The sequence below is a fragment of the Orcinus orca genome, chromosome 4 (genome assembly GCF_937001465.1).
Source record: "Orcinus orca chromosome 4, mOrcOrc1.1, whole genome shotgun sequence".
Taxonomy (NCBI): Eukaryota; Metazoa; Chordata; class Mammalia; order Artiodactyla; family Delphinidae; genus Orcinus; species Orcinus orca.
In genome coordinates, this window is record NC_064562.1 from 46384456 (window position 1) to 46406896 (window position 22441).

At 41.3% G+C, this 22441-nt stretch overlaps 1 protein-coding gene, 1 non-coding gene and 1 pseudogene across 3 annotated transcripts in view; all 3 read right to left on the minus strand.

Annotated features, from left to right (window-relative positions):
- Positions 1 to 683: 683 nt before the first annotated feature.
- Positions 684 to 4150, minus strand: LOC101273306 (Y-box-binding protein 1-like; annotated as a pseudogene).
- Positions 4151 to 6068: 1918 nt separating this feature from the next.
- The window catches only part of ANXA3 (annexin A3), a 57518-nt gene continuing 41145 nt past the window's right edge, over positions 6069 to 22441 (minus strand). For both annotated transcript variants that reach the window (XM_049709408.1, XM_004280169.3), the window contains 6 exons: positions 18832 to 18888; positions 18386 to 18479; positions 16976 to 17071; positions 12488 to 12546; positions 10321 to 10443; positions 6069 to 6571 (listed from right to left, as the gene is read on the minus strand). In XM_049709408.1, the coding sequence (XP_049565365.1) occupies positions 6512 to 6571; positions 10321 to 10443; positions 12488 to 12546; positions 16976 to 17071; positions 18386 to 18479; positions 18832 to 18888 (489 nt within the window). In that variant the 3' untranslated portion in view covers positions 6069 to 6511. The remainder of the gene's footprint in view (positions 6572 to 10320; positions 10444 to 12487; positions 12547 to 16975; positions 17072 to 18385; positions 18480 to 18831; positions 18889 to 22441) is intronic.
- TRNAR-UCU (transfer RNA arginine (anticodon UCU)) lies at positions 15316 to 15388 on the minus strand. The gene has a single exon. It is a non-coding gene; the product is annotated as a tRNA-Arg (tRNA).

Genomic DNA, 22441 nt, shown 5'->3' on the forward strand with positions numbered 1-22441 from the left:
GAAATTGGAGGTTAGCAATATGACATGAAATTAGGGAAATGGAAAAAGAGGATAGATACATAGAAGAAAAGTCTGAATTCTACTATTGAAACATTTCCCTCAATATGCCCTGTTATAGCTCCTCATGAGCAAACACCCTGTCACTCTAAGATGAGGTGTACAGATCTCCTGCCTTCTGCAGTTCACCAGTCACAGAGACCAGGACTCCTTCCAGCTTGCTCGTTGTCTCCTCTTCACAGTCTTCCAGGGACTAAACTTAGTGCATGACGAGATGACTTGAATGTACTCAGCCAGGTGATCCCTGGAAGAGTTAATATACATTTCATGTAAATGCAGACGGTGCCGGGAATCGTGAGAAACAGAGGATTAAATTAAATCATCCATATGGTCCATTAAGAAGGGTTTTTCAGCAACAGTAAGATGCCTGGACCGTGCCAAACATTCTATAGACAATGAAGATGTTTCTGAACAATTCATAATTGTCCCAGTTATTCTGAAACAATTAAAAATAGGTTTTGCCTTTGGGACACAGAGCCATGGGGTCCACTTTGAACTCGACCTGCCACCTTGTGGAAATTGGAGGCAATAAAAAACATGGCCCTTGAATAATACACTAATAATAATATGATCTGGGCTAACATTTTTTGAGGGCTTACCATACGCTAAGCACTATACGAACCATCTTTTTCTTTTTTCTTTTTTAATTGAAGACCTTTATTAACAGGTGCTTGCAGTTTGTTGACTTTTTTGAAAAAATCAAGCTGTAAACTTTTATTACAAATTAAAAATGAGATTCTTAAAAATCTCAACTTGACCAGATATGAAACAATTTAAAAACCTTTAAAGATGTATTGAGAAAAACCAGGCTTTTTTTTAAAAAAAAACAAAACACGTTTGTCATTACTAAAAAGAGACGTCTTTAGGTAAAAATAATAAAAACCCCATGCTGCATAGGTAACGCAGATCGTTCTAGTTATCCGGTCGACAGGCAAAAAGCAAGCACTTTAGTCTTTAGCTCCAATCTTTTGTTCATTTCTTATTGCTGGAATTTCATATTCATTTCTTCGTGTTGGATGACTAAACCGGATGATGGTAGAGATGGTAAGCCAGCATTTACTCAGCCCCGCCCTGCTCAGCCTCGGGAGCGGACGCATTCTCAGCTGGTAGATCTGCTGCTTTTGTCTCTTTGCCACCTTGTGGTTTAGGGTTTTCTGGGCGTCTGCGTCGGTAATTGAAGTTGCGGCGGTACCGACGTTGAGGGGGCGGCTGACCTTGGGTCTCATCTCCTCGATTTTCCATATCCTCTTCACTGCCGTCCTCTCTGCGTTGTCTTTGGCGAGGAGGGCCCCTGCGGAACGGTGGTCTATAACCCCGATACATATTCTGTGTCACTGGTCTACCTTGTTCTCCTGCACCCTGGTTGTCCGCACCCTCCATCACCTCTCTCTGCACGGGACGGTTGGAACGCTGTGCTCGACGCCCATAGGGTCTCCGCATGCAGTAAGGTGGGCGCCTGCGCCTGCGGTAGGGCCGGCGCTGTCGGGCCTGGCCTTCGGAGACACTCTCGGATCCCTCCGCCTTTTCCCCACTCTCACTCTTCTGGTACTTCTGCTGGAGGTTGCGTGGAGGACCGCTGCGACGTGGAGGACCGCTGCGACGTGGAGAGCAGCTCTAGTGGTCGCGGTCTGCGGCACGTTTACCGCCTTGCGCTGGAACCGCTCCAGGGCCTGCATCGTTTGCTGCTTCGCACCCTCTTCTCCTTCAACGACATCGGACTCCACGGTCTCCCCATCTCCTACACCGCGAAGGTGCCTCCTGGGGTTCTTCTTCTTTATGGCAGTCCGGTGAAGAAATGCATCTTCCTTGGTGTCATTCCTGTTGATGAAACCACACCCGTTTCTCACACTGAACCATTTTGCTGTTCCCAAAACCTTCGATGCGATGGTCTTTTCGTCTCCGCCGGCAGGCGCCGCCGGTGTGAGGCCGCCCGGGCCGCCGCGCCCGGCGCCGCCGCTGCCAGTTGTGCGGGGCTTGGGGTCGGCAGCGCTGAGGGCGGGGGGCGGCGGGCGGCTGCCGGGTCTCGGCCTCGCTGCTTGTGGCTGCGGCGACGGTGACTGGGGCCCCCTGCGGCAGCTGCGGCTCCTCCCGGGCTGGGACGGTAACTAGGCCGGCGGCAGCGGTGAGGCTGCTCGGGGCTCTCTGGGGTCCGCTCTCCGCTCCCGCTACCGATAGAACTCTGTGCTAACCACCTTTCAAATGTTTTCTTGTTTAATGATCAAAATAACTTTATGAGATAGGAACTACCGCTGTCCCCATTTTAAGGGTGAGGAAGAGGTGACTTAGCAAGGTCAAGTAATTTGCCTACAGTCACAGATCTGGGCAGCATGACCTCAGGGCCCGTGCACTAAACCACGCACTGTCCTGTGCCCTATACAGCCCCTCTCATTCTCATGTAGTATTTAAACATTTAAATAAATATTGCAGTTCTTTGGAAGGGTCAGTAACAACCTTCCATCTTGAGATAACCACGTTCCATCAGAATCATCAGAAACATACTTTTAGCAGCTACCAGCTGGCCCAATGCATAGGAGGCAAGAAGGATGAGAGTAGAGGGGTTGGAGGAGAGCTTTCCTTGGAGCCTTTCATTATCTCAAAGTTCCTTTCTCTTTGCAGGGTTCTGTCCAGTGATCACCACTCCCTTCATGTTCTTATGTTTCTTCATACTCACTCATGCACAAATACCATCTGACCTAGATCCTACACCTTGGTTTTCCCGCTGTGTAACCTTGGGCTAGTATCCTAACCTTTCTGAGCCTCATTTTCCTCATCTGTAAATGGCAATAACACTGACACACATAACCATGCTCTGAGAATAAATGAGATCTAAAATATCTAGCATAGTACTCAGCACGTAGTAAGTCCTTGATTCATATATACAACAAAAAATGATAATTTTACTACCAATTCTACATCATGTTTGAATAGCATTCAATACTTTTCACAGTAGCTCCAAGCATTATTTCCTGTGCTCCTTACATCAACCTATTTGGTGCAAAGGGCAGGAAAGATCTACAACCCCACTTTACAAATAATTGTCATTAAGATTTGTCATGTACCTACTCTGACTAGGGACCTGGACTAGGAATTTAGAGATGTATAACATTTACATTGACTTTCACAATGGTTTAGTAGCTATCCTTTTTTATGACAAGGTACACAGTGAATCCCTGGTGAGATAACAGAAAACATATATATTGGTCTCTGCCCCTCATTCATGGCACAGGACTCTTAAAACCCTTGTAATTTCCTAAGTGGTAAGAGCATTAGGAGTATCTTTTGTCCCAATATTTGGTCTTTGCTAAGGAGGCGACTCTGAGTGGCTCCTGGATGAGGGCTGGTCATTGGAAAGACAAAGCCATGATTAGAAGCTTGGAATTTTCAGCCCTGCCCCTCGTTTTCTTGAGAAGGGTAAAGGGCTGAAAATGGAGTTAATGATCACTCAAGCCTATGTGATGAAGCTTCTATGAAACTCCAATAGTCTGGGGTTCGGAGAGCTTCCGGGCTGGTGAACACATGGAGGTACTGGGCAGGGGGGATGGAGGGGGGTGGGCCTGGATGGGGCATGGAAGCGCCACACCTCTTCCCACCCACCCTGCCCTACACATCCCTTCCATCTAGATGTTAATCTGTATCCTTTACCATATTCTTTTACTATAAACTGCTAAACATATGTAAAGGTTTCCCTGATTTCTGTGAAGCACTCTAACAAATTGGTCACACCCAAGGTGGAGGTTGATGGAAACTCCAATCTTTAGCCAGTCAGTCAGAAGCACAGGTGACAACCTTGACTGGTACCTGAAGAGGGGGGTAGTCTTATAGGACTGAGCCCTTAACCTATGGGGTTTGCTAGCACCAGGTAGACAGTGTCAGAATTGAGCGGAATTGCAGGACATCCAGCTGGTATCAGAGCATTGCTTCTTGGTGTGGGACCCACTCGCCATCTTCATCTCCACCCCAACCGCTGCCCAACATGGGAAATTGGTGATCAGAACCCGTTAAAGAGAAAAACCCAAGGCCTTCCTAGTTTTGTGTTTTTCATGTTACACTCTGCCCCTTACTGACTGGAGATGAAGGCTACTTCTGTAGCCATAGTGGGGCACCATCCCTTCAAGAAGCACAAAGGGAAGGGATCCAGATAAAATGATGCTTCCCCTACTTCCCCCAGGGCAATCTTGTGGCCTCCTAGAAATTATACTTATGAATATATGACTTACACAATGGAGTGATATGTAGCAGTCAAAATAAATAAAATACATGACACGCAATGCTATAGATAAGTGCCTTTTACATGCCAAGCACTTTCTGAACACTAGGGATATAGCAGTGAATGCAACAGACAAAAATCCCTGCATTCCAATAACTAAGTTCTAGGGTTGAAAAGAACAGTGGCCTTGCAATGGGATAAATTCTAAGGCAAAATAGTGGTTAATAGCCTGGACACTGTGAGTTGGGCTGCTTGGGTTTAAATCTTGGCTCTTCCAATGGGCAAGTTACTTAATTTCTCTAAGCTTCCATTCCTGTATCTGTGAGTTAACGCCTACATTGGAAAGTTCCTTGAGGATTAATGATTTATCCTATACTACACTGTTTAACATAGTGCCTGATATACAGTAAGCACTCAATGAGTATTAGCAATGACTTATTGCTTGGTGAGACACTTACTTACCAAATCACTTAAGCCAAAATCGTGAGGGTATACTTGACACCTGACCCTTTTGATTATTGTGTTGTCAATTTTACCTCCTAAATACTTGAGTGTGTATATTCCCCCCCCCCTTTTCTCCCTTGCCATTATCTTAGCTCAGACTGACGCGTCTAGTATTGATTAGAAAATTAATTTGCCAAGTGGGCTCCCTGCCTTTAGCTTTCTTCTCCCACACATTCCTCTTCCTTGATCAAAAATTTGACCAAAAAATCATTTCCCTGATTGAAATCCTCCTTGAAGGCTCCTTCCATGACTCTCTCTTGCTTGTAAACTCTTTAGCATGGTCTGTGAGACCTTCATAATCTAGCCCCTGCCTATCACCGGTCACCTCCCCTTGTACTCTAAGCCTCCACCACATGGGTCTCTCTCCCTAAACAGATTTTAAGCTCTTTGGGCAAAGGAAACGAGTCTTCGTTCCTCTGGTGTACCCAACACTTAACTTAGCACAGGGTGTGTCACATGGTAGGTGAACTGAAGTCTACTGAAGAATGGTTGCAATGCTGTCATGATCATTTTGATGTTGCTTGGTAATTATAAATGATAACATGGTAACTGAACACTTGCCACGTCCAGGCACAGGGCTAAGTGCTTCACAGGCATCATTTCACTTCATCTTTTTTTTAAAAAAACAAACCTATGAGAGAGGTAAGTGCTGTTAAGATGAGAAAACTTCGGTTTAGCAGGGTTTCGTAGTTCCCAGCATCACAGGGTGGTAAATGGTAGGGCAAGATGTCAAAACCTGGTATGTGGATTCTAAATCCCTGTGCTTTGTTCCCATATGCATCTCAGAATGAGAAATAACTTCTCCATCTTTCTGCAAGGTCTCAGAAATGTTGACCAGTGGAATCCACTGATTAAAAGTCCTGGACATCACTGTTTCTCATACAGCTATCATTTCTATTTTAGTTCAGGCTAATAACTCCAACTAGAATTTTTTACCTTATATATTTCCTTTTAGTCTAGGTATTTCATCCTAGGTCCCTTTCAAAGGTAACATGAAAGATTTGTTGAAATGTGTAGTTTTGGCAACTTATTTTAGAGGAAAAGCGTATCTTAGAAACTTGATTCTAAACACCCCTTCTGGGAAAGTAGTATTTAACATGAAACGACCACAATTCGTGCTTGCCATTCAGATGGGCAATGGTTAGATCAGTAGTTCAGCAGATGTGTTCTGAAATAAATTATTATGCATTGCCACTGCTCTAGCTTGATCAGACGAGAAAGGGGAAGCCAGGAGTACATACATCTTCGTTTTTATTCCTTTCTTAAGGATGAATGTGATTAATAAGACGGTAGACAAATGGAAGCAGCAAAAGCTTTATAACCAAAACATGTTTTAAAATATCATTAGTTGTCAGTGCCGGGTACCAAACAATGCTGGTTGATGGTAACAACAGATTACCTTTTACAGAGGCAAGAACTTGTATTACACTGTTTTGCATTTTATGTTTTAGAACTGAACAAAGAGTCTCACTTCCAAAGCAGAAATATAATTTGGATAGTATTAGCTGATCCTTAATGTCATTTAAAAATTTCATTTATAAACGGCTACATTATGATGAGATGTTCTACGATAATAATCACTTTGTTGTTGTTATTATTATGGAACAATGAAAATCTCTATTAGGAAAACAGGTTGCCCTTGACACTTGCTTGTACTTGTAAATACTGCGAGAAAGAAGTAATTAGAGCTGTGGGAAAAGTCCGTCATGGGAGCAGGCAGCCTTTAGAAATGACATTCTTGACTCAGTCATCTCCTCCACAGATCTTTACGAGTGTGATTGCATAGTCTCCAGAAGTATCTGACTGTAAGGGACAGGACCGATGGAGAGAAGGACAGACATGGCGTAAATAATGAGGGGACCATGAATGAATCAAATCGCACAGCACTAGGGGATTCACTGGCGTGTAAGGCTCATGACCTGTACCATTTAGTGAAATGCACCTGTAATTCCATCACCCATTCACACCTGAGTGTAATCCTGTTCCAGCCTAGCATCTTCTTTATAATATATGATGTTTAAATTCTTCCTGATATACTGCAATTAAATTTCAATTTGGGTTTAAAATAAATGAGTGCATCAATTACCTAATATTACATAATCTTATTTTTCTCACAAAACTTTAGGAAATTATAGTTTTAATAATATTTATATTAGTATTTATCTAACACTTGCTCTTCTAAGGGTTAACTCCTTTAACCCTTATAATAACTCTGTACAGTAGATACCATAGTAGCTCCACCTAACAGATAAGTAAAACGAGAAAAACAGAGGTTGGGAAATTTGCCCCAAACTATATAGAGAATAAATGCAGAGGGAGGATTCGAACCCAGTTAACCTGGCTCCTTAACACCAAACTATACTTCCTGACTTAAGAAAGTGAAATGAACTACATCCCCACAGAGTATGTTTCCCAGCTCCTCTCGCCTAGGCTAGCCAAAAAAGGATCTTGCTTCAGAAAAGATACCAGGTGAGATTGAGGCTTACAGTACAAGATGCCACGTTTGTTATGAGTCTGGGAGTTAGAAACCTGGGAATCATCCTCGACCCCTTCCCTTCCTTTCTCCTCACACCAAGATGTTCATACCAAGTCCCTTAAGTTTTAACTCCTAGATATCTTTAGAGTCTTTGCTCTTTCCTCCTTTTGTATTACCAGTATCTTTGCATCACTATTTTGTGTTACAGTCAGAGCTACTCTAATATGACGAATATAGTAACTCATCACCCCACATACCTTCTATCTTATGTCCAATTCATTCTCCACAGTCACAGGGATCTTTTCTAAATATACTTCTGGTCATGACACTATGTGCTTAAAATTTAAACACTTCACTGGCCTCCCATCGCTCTTAAGCAAGACAAAATCCTTAGACATTGTCAGAAAAAGTCCTGAATGATCTGGTCCCGCCAGCCTCAATTTTCATTAATGTTTCCTCCACCACGAGATCTTTCCACTTGCAATTCCTTTTGTTAGAAGGCTCTGCTGACCTCTGACCCCCACAGCCTTCGCCTTGTTAAGTCTAGTCATTTTTAGATCTGAATCATAACCTTCCTATAGGTCAAATCCTCCTGTTATGTGATCTTATAGCACAATCTCCTTTACATTGAACATGGTTGTAATTTTACATTTATTTCTAATTCCACAAGGACAGAAAACTTTTTTCTTTACTTATAATTGTAATCCTGAACCTGGCACATAATATACAGTCAGTAAATATTTTAAATGGAATGAATGGAATACGAATTCTGTGATCTCAAGTCTTCCTTTCAACTGAATGCATATTGCCACTCAGATTTTATTTTTCCATATTCCCAAGGTAGACTCCTAATCAATCAAGTGCCTCATTAATTCTTATCTTCCTACTTCTCATCATATATATGTTTCTAGAGCATTCCCCTTTGAGACCCTATTGACCGGCATAGCACCTGGCTCATGCGAGGCACTTAACACATGCTTATTCACCTGAAAGGCAAGCTCAAGACCCATTTCCCAAGAAATATTCCCTATCTAATCCCAAACGTCTTTTTTTTTTGCGGTACGTGGGCCTCTCACTGCTGTGGCCTCTCCCGTTGCGGACCACAGGCTCCGGACGCGCAGGCTCAGCGGCCATAGCTCACGGGCCCAGCCGCTCCGCGGCATGTGGGATCTTCCCGGACTGGGGCACGAACCCGTGTCCCCTGCATCGGCAGGCGGACTCTCAACCACTGCGCCACCAGGGAAGCCCCATATTATTTCTTTATGTCAGCCACTTTATTCTCTCTTTTTTAAAAAAAAATTTTTTGCATTTATAATCTCACGTTTTAGTATGTACTATCAATATGAAATATTATTAGGCAGAATACTGTGGTAACTCATATTATTATCTTGTAATTGTTTTATTTATGCCCACCTCAGTCTCCACATAGATTATGAATTAACTGAAGGTAGCTATTATATTTTCCTTTAAAGACCCTGGAAATATGCTATTTATTAAATAGCTACTCAACTTGTTGATAAAGGAAATCTACCAAAAACTGTAATTTCATCCAATTTTTAAATTAAGATCCTATTATTAAGAAATACAGATTTGTTCTCACCTACTCTCTTCCTCTTCTCCTCCCCTCCAGTCATCATTTGAGAAAGGTGTTAATGAGCAGAGAAATGTCTAAATTAAAGGCGGAAGGAAGAGGAACCCAAGGCTGAGACGATATACAAAATGGAACTCTAGCTCCTGAATTACAGAATTTTAACCATTGAAAACATCCTATTCGTCAGTCTTGAAAACGTAATGAGATTACTTGATAATGTATGTTAGGTGACAGAAGTAAAGAAACCTTAGATAATTTTAAATTACACACTGAACTCTGCAGCAATGGATTTTTCTTTTCTGTCAAGATACACGTTGCTTAAATGTCTCCTAATACAATAAGCCTCAATTACCCAGACCATGGAGGGGGGCAGGGAGAGCCACCAGTTAACTGAATTTCCTAGTTTGCCAAGGGTGAACTGAAGGCTTTCTTCGTGTTTCAACCTTGTTACTGGCAATCTTTATAAAACATATGCCTCTCCTTTTCTGCCTTGGGAAAAACAATTTGGTTAACGTTATTGTATCTTTCTCTGTTGATTGAAACTATTGTAATGTGTCAGATTGATTCAAATTTCGTTGAGTATGAGCAGTTGATGGAATCTGTGCTAAGCCCCAGGCACAGCCTGACAGCTGCCTTTTTGAATAAGTTTTCTATTTCAACTTAGGCATGCATCTTTTCCTGCAAAGGTTTAGTGCAAAAACAACAGCTCTCATTAAAAACAAAAAACAAAACAAAACAAAACAAAACAAAAAACAAAAAAAAAAACAAAAAAAAAACGATTTTGGTGAATGAATCTAGTTGACTAACTGAGGTGCAGTGGAAGTCAACTGGTAATATTTACCAAAATTATGGATATATTTACATCTGTCTCAGCAATCCTACCAACTCATGACAACTTATCCCTCAGATACACTTGTACCTTATGAAATTGTATATGCGTATTGCAGCGTTGTTTATAATAGCAAGAAACTTGAAACATCTGTTGATGTGATAGGTACAAACATACAAATAATGGAATGATATGCAGCTGTTAAAAAGAATGACAAAGCTTCCTATATCCTGAAATAAAAAGAACTCCAAGGTGCAGAACGATGTTATCTTTTGAGTCAAACAAAGAAGAAATTTTAAATACGTACTTTTCTTCTATTGTCAGAAAGAAAAACTGAAATAAATTAAAATACTGCAATATAAAAAATAGGTTAAGCAACTTGCATATGCAATTCACAAAAGAAGAAAAATTAGTGGCCACTAAACCTGAAAAAAATGTTGAGTGTCTTTTATGTGCCTGGGATCTTAGAGCTGAAAAATAATCACTGTCTTTAAGCGATATTTTGTTATTACTCTTTTAAACTCAGGAAACACATTTACACACTGACAAGAGAGCGAAACCTAAGTCACATATCTCCATGTTTTGAGAATTATAAGGGAAAAAGGATGGGTAGAGAGAGGCATGATATGTTTTGCTATTTATAAGAAGAGACTTACTTTAATTGCTGAACGTAGGGAATAGCCATACTGCTTCTTAAACTCTGCTCGAATGTCCAAAAGGTCAATTTCTGATCTGGAAACCATTATTCGGTTCAGAGTAAACTCATCAGTCCCAGCGCCCTGTTGAGAAATGCAAGTGTCCACAATACCAATCTCATTGCTCACAAAACAACATATAGAACTATATTTACAGGACCTAGATAATGGTACACAAAATATTCAACCACAGTGACTCTCCTTCACTCATTTTTCATCAAACACCAACATTCATTTATTCAAGAAATATTTATTGAGCACTTTGTGCCATCACATTGTCAAATGCTGAAACCAGAGATGAGATGCCCCGGTTAAACTTTCAATTTTGTAAAGGATGCAGGTGAGAAAATGGGCCATTACAATAAAACCTGACATATGGGAACGACTGGGTACTATGGGAGCATATGCTCGGGAGGCCTAAGGTAGATCAAAGATTAGGAAAGGTCTGTTAGAGAAAGTGGTATTGAAGCTGGGGCCTAAATAATCAGCCAGGGGAAGAAGGAATGGAGTTCTTACAGAGAGGAAAACAAGTGTTCCTACACAGGAAACAGCATGTGTGATGGTTTAGGGCAAGAACATAAATAATCAGAAGGAACAGCAAGAAATATGTCTAGAAAGGCCAGACTTTGTAAACCGTGAAATGAAATTCGACTTTATCCCAAGTGTGAAGAACTACTGCAATCTGTTAAACATGAGAGTGTTGAGATCAGATCAGATTTGTGGTTTCAAAAAATTCCTTTGACAGCAACAGTATGAAGAATGGACTGCAGGGCAAGGGTGGGATGAAGATAACAGAATAAGACTAGAAGCTTTGGGACCCATCCAGAGATGATTACATAACCAGAGAGAGAAGGGGAGAGACAGAGAGACAGAGACAGAAAGATGATGATGATGATGGCCTGACCTAGAATAATGGCAGTAGGGATGGAGAAAATGGATAGATTGAAGAGATGCTCATAAAGGTTGACTGACAAAACTTAATGATATATCATCTGAGGAGAATGAAGGAGAGGGAAGTGTAACATTTCTCGCTGAACGGTTAGGTGAATATTGACACTATTCATTTATTCATTCATTCAACAAATGCTTATTGAGCACCTCCTATGTGCCAGACATTGTGCCATGTGCTGTGCGTATGGTAGTGAACGACACAGATGATATCTCTGTTCTCATGCAGTTTACGTTCTAATAGATGGAGATGGACAGTAAAGACAATGAACAAGTTGCTCAAGTACATGGTAATAAGAATGATGGGATGGAGTGTGAGTGAAACGAAGCCAGCTGACCGGTGTCGTGAGGGAAGGCCTCTCCCAGGAGGTGACATTTGAGCTGAGACCTCAGAGATGAGAAGGAGACAGCCATAGGCAGACCTGGAGGAGAGAGGACGACACATGCAAAGACCCTGACATGGGAAGAGGCTCAGCACAGTCAAGAAACAGAAAGAAGGCTGTGGCTGATGTGTAGGAACAAGGCTGGGGAGGAAAGGCATAACTTCAGCGACTTGGGCAAGGCTAGTTCCTGCTGGGGTTATCCACTGAGATGACTGAACACAGGATGGGGGGCAAGACTGGGGTGGGAGGTGAGGTGAGGAAAATGATGTGTTTACTCTGGACACAGCCTTGTAGGAGCACATGGACTTCCACAGGAAATGTCCAGGAAGAACCTGAAGTAAGCACCTTCTATGTGCCAGGCTCAGTATGAGGGTCTAAAGACATAAAAGAGCAAGAAAACCTCCTGAACAGATTCCTGGAGCTCCCCATCCAGCAGTGGCAGCAGACGAGAAAACACAGGGTTTCTGTATCATGAAAGGCCGCTGACGCAGTTTGGTTTAAGTAAGGCAGCTTTGAGAGGCTACTGGCTCACGCTGGAGGTCTGTCATCCTAAAACAAGTCGACTGCCCGCATTACTGTGAAGTGGGGGAAATGATTTACTCAACACTTCAGTGTACCTACGTCTGTAATGATGAGGATACTCATTAACAACCAATGAGCCAAATTAGTAGACACATTAGCTACAGAAGAGAACTCATCAAGGTGGAAAAGAAATACGAAATTCCATCAACATTAAGCAATATTTTTACATTCTCCTTGAGGCAAGTTAAGAATATATATGAAATTTCCAGACCAACCTTCAAAGCTTGGTGCAGTCTTTTAGCTAAAAAGGCAGGCGTGTTCCTTGCACAACAGACTGTTATAAAAAAGCAAAGTAATGTTCAGTTTCATTTAATAGAAATTGAATTAATCTACAGTAATAGGTTTAAAAAAATTTTTTTTAAGTAACCATACCACTCTCCTCCCCATTCCTGGCTTTTCTTTAGAATGAAAGAGTGAATGAATGCTTAACCTGAATTTCAAAGCCTTATAATGTCATACTTGCATGGAACTTTAGCACAGTAATTATCCTTAGCCACAGGGAAAATAAAATTACCTGCCAAAGAAACTCTCACAGCCGCTGACTCATTTCCAGATCCCAGACACACCAACACCTACGCTTACATTGATAACTCCCTAGGGTGTACCATTGCTCCATTTCTAGCATCTTTGACTACTGATGAATAGCTTGGGTCTAAAGACTGCAGAGGTGTTGCTCCAAATAACACATTAGGTAAGCAAGGGCACTGCAGCTCAGTTTAAAACCAGTTTTTCCAATGGAAAGATTTTCTCTTAAATGACTGGATTAGAATTTATAGGTTGATTAATTACATTAGAACCAGCACCTATAATCTAAATTCAGTCATCAAAAAAATACTACAATCTTTCAATTCTTTATTTTGAAATAACAAGTAAAGCAGAATAAGGAAAAGATAACAGGCAAAAACATAAGCAAATTAATTATCCTTTAAGTAACGTGAAAACAGCCAGGACTAGAAAAGTCTGTAGGGAATAAATCTATTTATTGCAACACAATTATTTTTATCATCTTAAATCTGATCTCTAGGTAGGAATCTGACCGAAAGTGAAGGAATTTTATAATGAATTTTGGAGAACAGAACAAGAATAGTGACTTTCTCATGATGCCTTTCAGACTCTCTTAAGGAAAGCTAAAAGGCCTTTTGTGTAAGTGATTTAAGGGAAACAGAAAGAGAAATATATTAGAAACATGGAATCTGGGAGAAACATGAAAACAGTTATAGATTTGAAGCTGTATGAGAAGAAATCAAGGATGCAAATTGATATTACCTGTTTTTTTCTCAAAGTAATATTCGGCAAGACTTAATCATTTGATTGAAAGTTTTATGCCCACTTTTAAGCTATTAAGCTTTTCAATCATCTCCTTCACCCCAGACTAAACGCAGAGAATCCTTTCTTTTCATAACCCTTTATCTTGTTCTCTGCTTTATGTTCTTAAACACACGATTTGTTCCTTAGGAATATTTGGGGAGATGGTGGCATATGCAGCATAAGGAAGCTTGCTTTAAGACCCAACCCCAGCAGGGAAACTCAGGGAAACTCCTAAAAATCAGGGAGTCCACTGAAGTTCATTATGATGACCCAGTGTTCACAGCTGCCCGCTTCTTACCCTCTGTGTTCTCTTGACCATTACTCAGGCCTCTCACCTCCCCCACACAGGCCCCTGAACCCTAGCTTGGCCCCCCAGCCTGAGCAGGTGTTCAAATGCAGAACGTGTCCCCTTTTCAGCTGGTCCTGAGAACCAGTTGACACAGCGAGACACATTTCCTGTCAACCCCCAACGATTATGCTGCCTTGCTTGTCCAACTTCCCTTTGAAAGTTTCTGCTAAGGTCTGTTTATCTCCTCCCCATAAAAGAAAAGCTTTTTCTGTTTGATTTTCAGACTCTTGTACGTTTCTGAGACTCAACTATTCTCCCTATTGAAATAGTCTCTTTGAATAAAGCCTCTCCTTATCTAAGTCCAGATCTGACAGCTAGCAATCTTCCTACCATGCATTTCTAAGATGTTAGAACTCAGACGGTTTTTCACGTCAAAAGCTATGCGTTGACATACCGTATCAGATTCCTTGTATATGAAATAGCCAGGACAGGCAGATCTATCAACGCAGAAAGTAAACTGGTAGTTGCCAGGGGCTGGGGGCTGGGGAGGAGTGGGGAGTGACTGTCAAGGGGCACAGGGTTTCTTTGGGGGCTGATGGAATATCCTAAACTTAGATAGTGGTGACAGTTGCACAACTCTGTTAAGACACTAAAAAGCACTGAATTGCACACTTTGGGTGAGTTTTATGGTACTTAAGTTATAGTTCAATAAAGATTAAAAAAAAAAACTGTTGTATTCCAATGGTAGACTGAAATAGAAAATGAAAGTGTGACATATCTTGAACTTTAAATTATAAGGTCTTTCTTTTACTTGAAAAAATAATGTATATTATAGGCCTAATTTAGTGCATAATTCAATGTCTATTTCCAAAAATGCTTCTTAGCTCAATGAAGTGAGAATTTGTACATCTCAATAAAGTTTTTCAAATATTACAGCAGGCAAGGTAAAAAGCAGCAAAATTGATGTAAAGATTAAAATATGAAATGGAGGGACTTCCCTGGTGGTCCAGTGGTAAAGAATCCGCCTTCCAATGCATGGGACATGGGTTCAATCCCTGGTCAGGGAACTATGATCCCACATGCCATGGGGCAACTAAGCCCGCGTGCCACAACTACTGAGCCCATGCACTCTGGAGCCCGTGTGCCACAACTGGACAAAGAAAACCCGCACACCACAACTAGAGAGAAGCCCGCACGCCGCAGTGAAGAGCCTGCACACCACATCGAAAGATCCCACGTGCCGCAACTAAGACCCGATGCAGCCAAAAAAATTAAAACATAAAAAACAAATAAAAACCAAATAAATATTAAAAAAAAGAAATGGAAAAAAATTAACTGGCTATATCATTGCCACTGGAATATTCTCACAGCTAATTATGGAGGCTGATCTCTAATTCCTTTTTTTTTTTCTTGGCCATGCCACGCTGTACGCCTGTGGGATTTTAGTTCCCCGAACAGGGATTGAACCTGTTCCCCCTGCAGTAGAAGTGCAGCGTCTTAACCACTAGACTGCCAGGGAAGTCCCTGATGCATATTTTTAATTGAAGAAGAAGCTTGTTTTCCTTCTTGGCCTATCTTTTAGCAAATCAATCAGAGTCATATATTTTAAGCGGCATTTGGATCAACAGTCCTATTCTTGGCACTGAAGAGAGGCTCAGAAGTTAAATGAAATAACATATGTGGAGGAAACGCCCAGACTTTAGTGAGTGCTTGCTCCCTGGGATATTTTCTGCAATTTAAAATATCAATAGTTGAGCATGGACTGTGTGATATATGCAGGTTTCAGTCTCTGTTTACGCTGCAGCGCATTGGAGGGGTTGGTTGACATCATAGACTGTGGAGCCCAAGTGCCTAGGTTAGAATTCCAGCTCTACCACACTTTCCCTGGGCAATTTGGGGAAGGAACTTAACCTTCTGGTACCTCAGGTTTGCCCCGGGGGGAATAATAGTCCCTAATCATGGGACTGTTACGAGGCTTAAATGGGTTGGTATTTGTAAAGAGGTTAGCACAATGCTGAGCTAGGTGCCTGACTAGTGTTTATTTGAAAATACAATTTGAGGCACCCTAATGGGGAGTTCACCCTCCAGAGATGGTAACTAACATTTGAAAGATGAATCAGAGGCTCACCCCGGAGGAGGTTACCCTCAGACATCAGCTATCTTTAACTCACCGTAGAAGCTATTAATTATCATGATGGACGTTAGATATGATTTTTCATCGGCGAAATGACAGGCTGTGTGGAGTACAGGTACTCCTACCCTGGCATTAATGGAGAAGCAGCCTGGAGCAAGCCCAATAGCCACCCAACATTGGGTATTTAGGATTCTGAACAACTTAGGATTGTTCATAACAAGTTAGGATTGCTATTTAGGATTCTGTGTGTGTACGAGCACTCAGAGTTAATTGCCTGACTCTGACTAGAATGGTCACTGAATCCTGTCTTCCAAGAGTGTCTCATTTCTCTGAATGCAATCTTTCTTGCAAGGTGTTCTTTGGGTTCCTAAAAGCACAGACTGCAGAGACCTGATTGAGAAGACAGATCAGCTTATATAACCGTGTTTTTGTCTGCTTGTTAATCCATGTGTCTCTCCAGGAACGGATTCAGTCTGTGACTTATTTTCTTTCTGATATTCCCTGTTTGCATCACCAAGAGGGAGGAGACCTGTAGTTCCGACCTGAGTTTAACTTTGGGAGGCCACTGCCAAAAATAACCAAATACGATGAATTACCAAATGGGCTTAGGTCCGTGTTTTCAACAGGCTCCATAAAAATGCCAGCAAGAACGTAATATTTTTATCTCTCAAGGAGTTGACGATCCAAACGTGGTAACAAGACAAATACAGAGTTAAAAGGCAAAGGAAGACCTAAAAAGATAACTTCTTCCGGCATCCATTTAACAATATTTGTTGAGCATATTGTGTGTACCGTGGACGGTGCTGAGGTCTATGAGAAGCGTAAGGATGAAATCAGTCAGGATTCTGAGACGAAAAGAGCTAATCTTGAGATTTATTTAAAACAAGTGCAAAGTAACTCAGTTTATAAGTTTATAAGCTTATAAGTAACTGAGTTATAAGTAACTCAGTTTATAAGCACTCAGGGGCTTACCTATGGCTAGCAGTAAGTCTTCAAAATGCCCAGACAATTCTCCTTTTATGCTGTCCTCAATGTCCTTCTGGCTGATATTTCTGTATTCATCAAATGCTAAAAAAAAAAACCAGCACCACAAAAATATTTAAAGTATCCCAGTTGACCACACTTGAATATATTGTGGTTTTTGATTTGATAGGCAGCAAATCAAGTTATTAAGTGGCAAGCTCAAAAACTCCTTTAACACATCAAAAACTCAGCACAGAAGTTTTTGTTTTTTCATTACTTTTAAAAAATGTCATCTGCAATAAAACCTGAACTTCACAGGCCATTTTCTTCAATGATCAATCTCTCTCTCTCTCTCCTCTCTTCCCTCCCCATTCCCAGGCTGTAAGCATTTAAAATAGCCTGAAAGGTTAACAGATAAATAATTTATCTAATAAGGTGGGCTACTTTTAAATTATAGCAGCACCTGGGAAACAATAATGTGGTCATGAGTCAAATATGTTTTAAATCTGCTAAAGAAATCTTAATTATGAAGATTTTGTGCTGAGTCAATCATTCCCTAAGGCAGCACAGCCTACTTCATACTTACTAGAAGGCATTCAAAGTACTTGATCAACATTTGCCCAAAAGCAAAACCTGTACATACGTCACCAAGCATGTAGGCATACTTTGTAAGCCAAGTATATTTTTTCCAAGTGAATTTCAAAAAAAGAAAATTTGGAGAGAGATCTAGGATTGTTTGGTCTTTATTTTTCAAATAAAGACATCAATAAAGCAACTATAATATACTACTGCCATTGTTTTATAAAAAGGATGAAATTTTAATGCCCAAGTTTCCTCATTTTCCCATGAACTCGGCATAAGCGTAGTCATCACGGTGGTTGTTCTCTAGACCAGCACTGGGGAGCCACAGTCAGATGTCCCTAGTAAGTGGAGATCTGGGCTTCTGGGTGCCGTTGCTTCCAGAATGACTCAGAGAGATGCATGAGTGAAGGGGTGGGTGCTGAGGTGTTCCATGTAATAGTTGGTCTGATAAAAAGTGTTCCCCCTCACCCATGTACCTTCATATCAGAAAAAGCTGAATGTTAATCTGCATTAATGCATTAACAAAGACTCACCCGCAATGCCTAGTTTTCCTGGAAAGTGGCTAACTAAGCAAGAGATGGGCTGGAAGCTGTGCCGTCAGGCTCCTCCATCCCACGGGAACCCTCCTCTCTGCTCTCACCCCAGAGAGCTGCTCCTCTCTTCTCCCTGCCATCCCTCCCACCCCCACCCCCCAGGTTGTTTCCTGAAATGTTTGTACATGAAAATGGGACAGCCTTCACGATTTTTCACTTCGTTTTCCAGAACTATGTATGTTAAACCTTGAAATATTTGCCAAAACAATACAATGCAAAAAAGGATTGTAATGCGAGTCCGTACTCAGTTTCAGTTGAGGAAAGCTCCTTAAACAGAGGATCTCAGTGAACGTATCTTCATCCGTGCCCCATTTGTTCTCACCAGCATTATACAGAATCTGTTGGACAAGGGAGAAGACTTAAATGTTATTACAGACCCAATTCTGTCTCTTTCTGAGGAGGTGGAATGAGAAGAGGGGCAAGTTTATTTTACAGGTCATTGAGATCATCGATAATCCGTGTCTCTCACTTTTAGTGGACTGGAAATCTGACAGTTGTGTGGCAGGAGCCGGGGGAATAATAACCACCACTGGGGAAGGAAGAAAGGTGGGGTTAGGGGATCCCCAGGTGTCAGGCTTCTCCTCCAGACAGGACAGGAGAGAGCATGACCCCGGCTGGTGCCGTAGAAGTGAGAACGCAGTCAGGAGGGAGAATCGTTAAAGGAGATGTTTTCTTTGCTCTGTTACCGACCTGGGCATCCTCTTTGGCCAGCTGTTCATCCACTTTCAGACCCTCATCTCTTCTGCCCTAGACAGGGAAGATAAAAGTGAGGGCAATCCTTTTAAAAATAAAAATTCCATCACTCGGCATTCCAACCAGCAGGGCATCTTAGAGCTGCTTCTTCAGTGGCAACCACGCAGCACAAAAGAGTCAGGCACTTGGGGCTCTCGTTCTGGCACCGACTAGCCATGAAACCTGTAGCAAATCACACAGTTTTCTGAGCCGCAGTTTCCTCCCCTGAAAACTCAAATGTCTGAATGGAATCAAAAGACAAGCCACACACTGGGAGAAAAATATCTGAAAACACATATCTGATACAGGACTGGTATCTAAAACATATAAAGAACTCTTAAACCCCAACAATAAGATAACAAACAACCCAATTAAAAATGGGCAAAATATCTGAATAGACATCAGATACACAGATGGCAAGAAAGCACATGAAAAGATGCTCAACATCATAGGCCATTAGAGAACTGAAAATTAAAACAATACCCCTACACACCAATTAGAATGGCTAAAATTCTAAACAGTGACAACACCAAATGCTGGCAGGGATGTGGAAAAACAGGAAATCTCATTCCTTGCTGTTGGAAATGCAAAATGGGACAGCCTCTTTGGAAGACAGTTTGGCAGGTTCTTACAAAACTAAACATACTTTTACCATACGACCCAGCAACTGTGCTCCTTGACACTTACCCAAATAAGGTGAAATCTAATGTCCACACAAAAACTTTCACATGGATGTTTACAGAAGCTTTTGTTCATAACTGCCAAAACTTGGAAGCAACCAAGCTGCCCTTCAACAGGTGAATAAACTGTGGCATATCCATACAATGCAATAGGACTCGGTGATAAAAAGGAAATGAGTTATCAAGCCACGAAGAGAGGCCGTCTGAAAAGCCTGCATACTGTATGATTCCAACTATAGGACAGTCTGGAAAAGGCAAAACTATAGAGATAAAGAGATCACTGGTCACCAGGCGTTCAGAGGGAGAAACAGAGGGATGAAGAGCTGGAGCACAGATGATTTTTAGGGCAGTAAAACCATTCTGTATGATACTGTAATGGTGGACACAAGACATTACACATTGGTCAAAACCCATAGAATGTATAACACGAAGAGTGAATCCTAATGTAAACTATGGACTTTAGTTAATAATAATGTGTCAGTTCATTCATTCATCATCTAATTCATCATCTAATTCTTTTATCATTCATTCATCATCTAATTCATTCATCAGCTATAACCAATGTACCACACTAGTGCAGATGTTAACAACAGGGCTATCTGTGATGGGGGGTGGCATATGGGAGCTCTCTGTTGTTTCTGCTGCATTTTTCTGCAAATCTAAAACTGCTCTAGAAAATAAAGTCTATTAAAATAAACCAAAACCTCAAAGATTCCCCACTAACTCTACTGTTGAAGGCTCTGTGGCTAAGTGTGTGTGCTTGTACACAAATTATTCAGCACATTATAGCAAGATGGGAGACGGAGAAGGAAAAGAAGATTGCCTGAATTATTTTGCAAATTATAGGCGAATGAAACATTTGGCTATAATACTTTAAAAATGCATTTGTTCCAAACTAGTGGTTACCAGCAGGGAGAGGGAAGGGGGCAGGGGCATTATAGGAGTAGGGGAGTCAGAGGTACAAACTATCAGGTATAAAACACACTCTAAGCATATACTGTACAACGCAGGGAATATAGCCAATATTTTATGATAACTATAAATGGAGTATAACCTTTAAATAGTGTGAATCACTAAACTGTACACCTGTAACATATAATATTGTAGAGCAACTATACTTCAATATAAATAAATAAATAATAAATAAAAATTTAAAAAATGCATTTGTTCCTATTTGCAAACATTAGGTCTTTGTATGCCTGCCTGATTTTTTTTTTTAAACTACTCTTTTTTTTTCTTTTTTAATTAATTTATTTTTGGCTGCGTTGGGTATTCATTGCTGTGTGCGGGCTTTCTCTAGGTGCGGCGAGCAGGGGCTACTCTTCCTTGCGGTGCGCAAGCTTCTTATTGTGGTGGCTTCTCTTGTTGTGGAGCACTGGCTCTAGGCACGCGGGCTTCAGTAGCTGTGGCACACAGGCTTCAGTAGTTGTGGCTCATGGGCTCTAGAGCGCAGGCTCAGTAGTTGTGGCACGTGGGCTTAGTTGCTCCGCGGCATGCGGGATCCTCCCATACCACAGTTCGAACCCATGTCCCGTGAACCAGCAGGTGTATTCTTAACCCCTGCACCACCAGGGAAGCCCCGGCCTGCCTGATTTTTGCATGATTTCTTTTCTCGGTTTCTTTCAGTGCTGCTGCTACTCTGCTCTAACTAGTCATCCCTAGTTAGCTGCCTTCTTGTTCTCCTTTCATCATTCACTCTGCTCCAAAGATAAAAACGCTGATGATCACTGGTATTAATTACAATAAGCCAGCACCACCACGTACTGACGTAGTGATAACTTTCTCTGTGCTAAGTATTTCACACTCTTTCTCTCTTAATCTTCTCAACACGCTCTGAGGCTGGTACTGTTATTATTTTAATTGAACAGATGTGAAATGAAGGCTTTGAGGCTTGACTTAAGGTAACTCGTCTCAGCATATCAAGCTAGCAGGCAGCAGAGGAGCAGCAGACTCCAGGTCTTATTCTGAAACCCTGCCCAGGAGCCTTGCTCTCCACTGCCTTCTGTGGGCGTGTGTGCTCACATGCACACAAGCAGATCTGCACTTATGAATACAGACCTGGGGGATCGTATGTTTGCAGCGATACCTCATCAGTTTGGGTGTGTAGGTTCAAACGTCATAAGGTTGTCACCATTGGAAACAACTGAAACCATAATTAGGATAAACTGTTCCTTAGTGGCATAATGCCTCACTTTGCCAAGTGCTGCTTTAACCCTCAGGCTGGGATGGTTGTTGGGATTTTCTCACACATTAAGGGCTGTTTAAATCAGCTGAAAGAGGCTGTTGAGATACGGCTTAAATCATTTTCTCTCTTACACACACCTATGACTCTATCTCATCCTTGACCTCACCACCTTTTTTATAAAACCAAGACCCTCCTAAAAAGAGACGGCAAGGTGTGGTCTCATTTGGTCACATGGTGATGAATGGTTTAGCAGCTCTTCCAAAGAGGGCAAGGATGAAGTTCCAGCAAGCCACATTTTTTTAATCCTGAGACTGATATACCCATCTCTGAAGATAATTCATCTGTATCATGCTTCCTACTTAATTTAAGTGCTACCAAAAGAAATATATATTCTTTCAAGTCCAGAAGAAAATCAACATGTTCTTAAAACTGGAGACAAAATGGAAATGAACAATTATTTTCCTTCCAGATGAATGTGCAGAAAATTTTCTAATGTATTATGAAACCTGATCAAAATACATTTAATTCATATACTGACCAAAACAAGATTTTTTGGTTACATCACTATGTTATACCTTTATGAGGGTGGTTAAATATTATACTGCGTGGTGGCAATGCAAACGTAAGATGAACAAATCATTTCATAAGGAAAACTGCCATCTCATCGTCTCACTTTGGTTATTTTCAAACACCCTAAAAACTA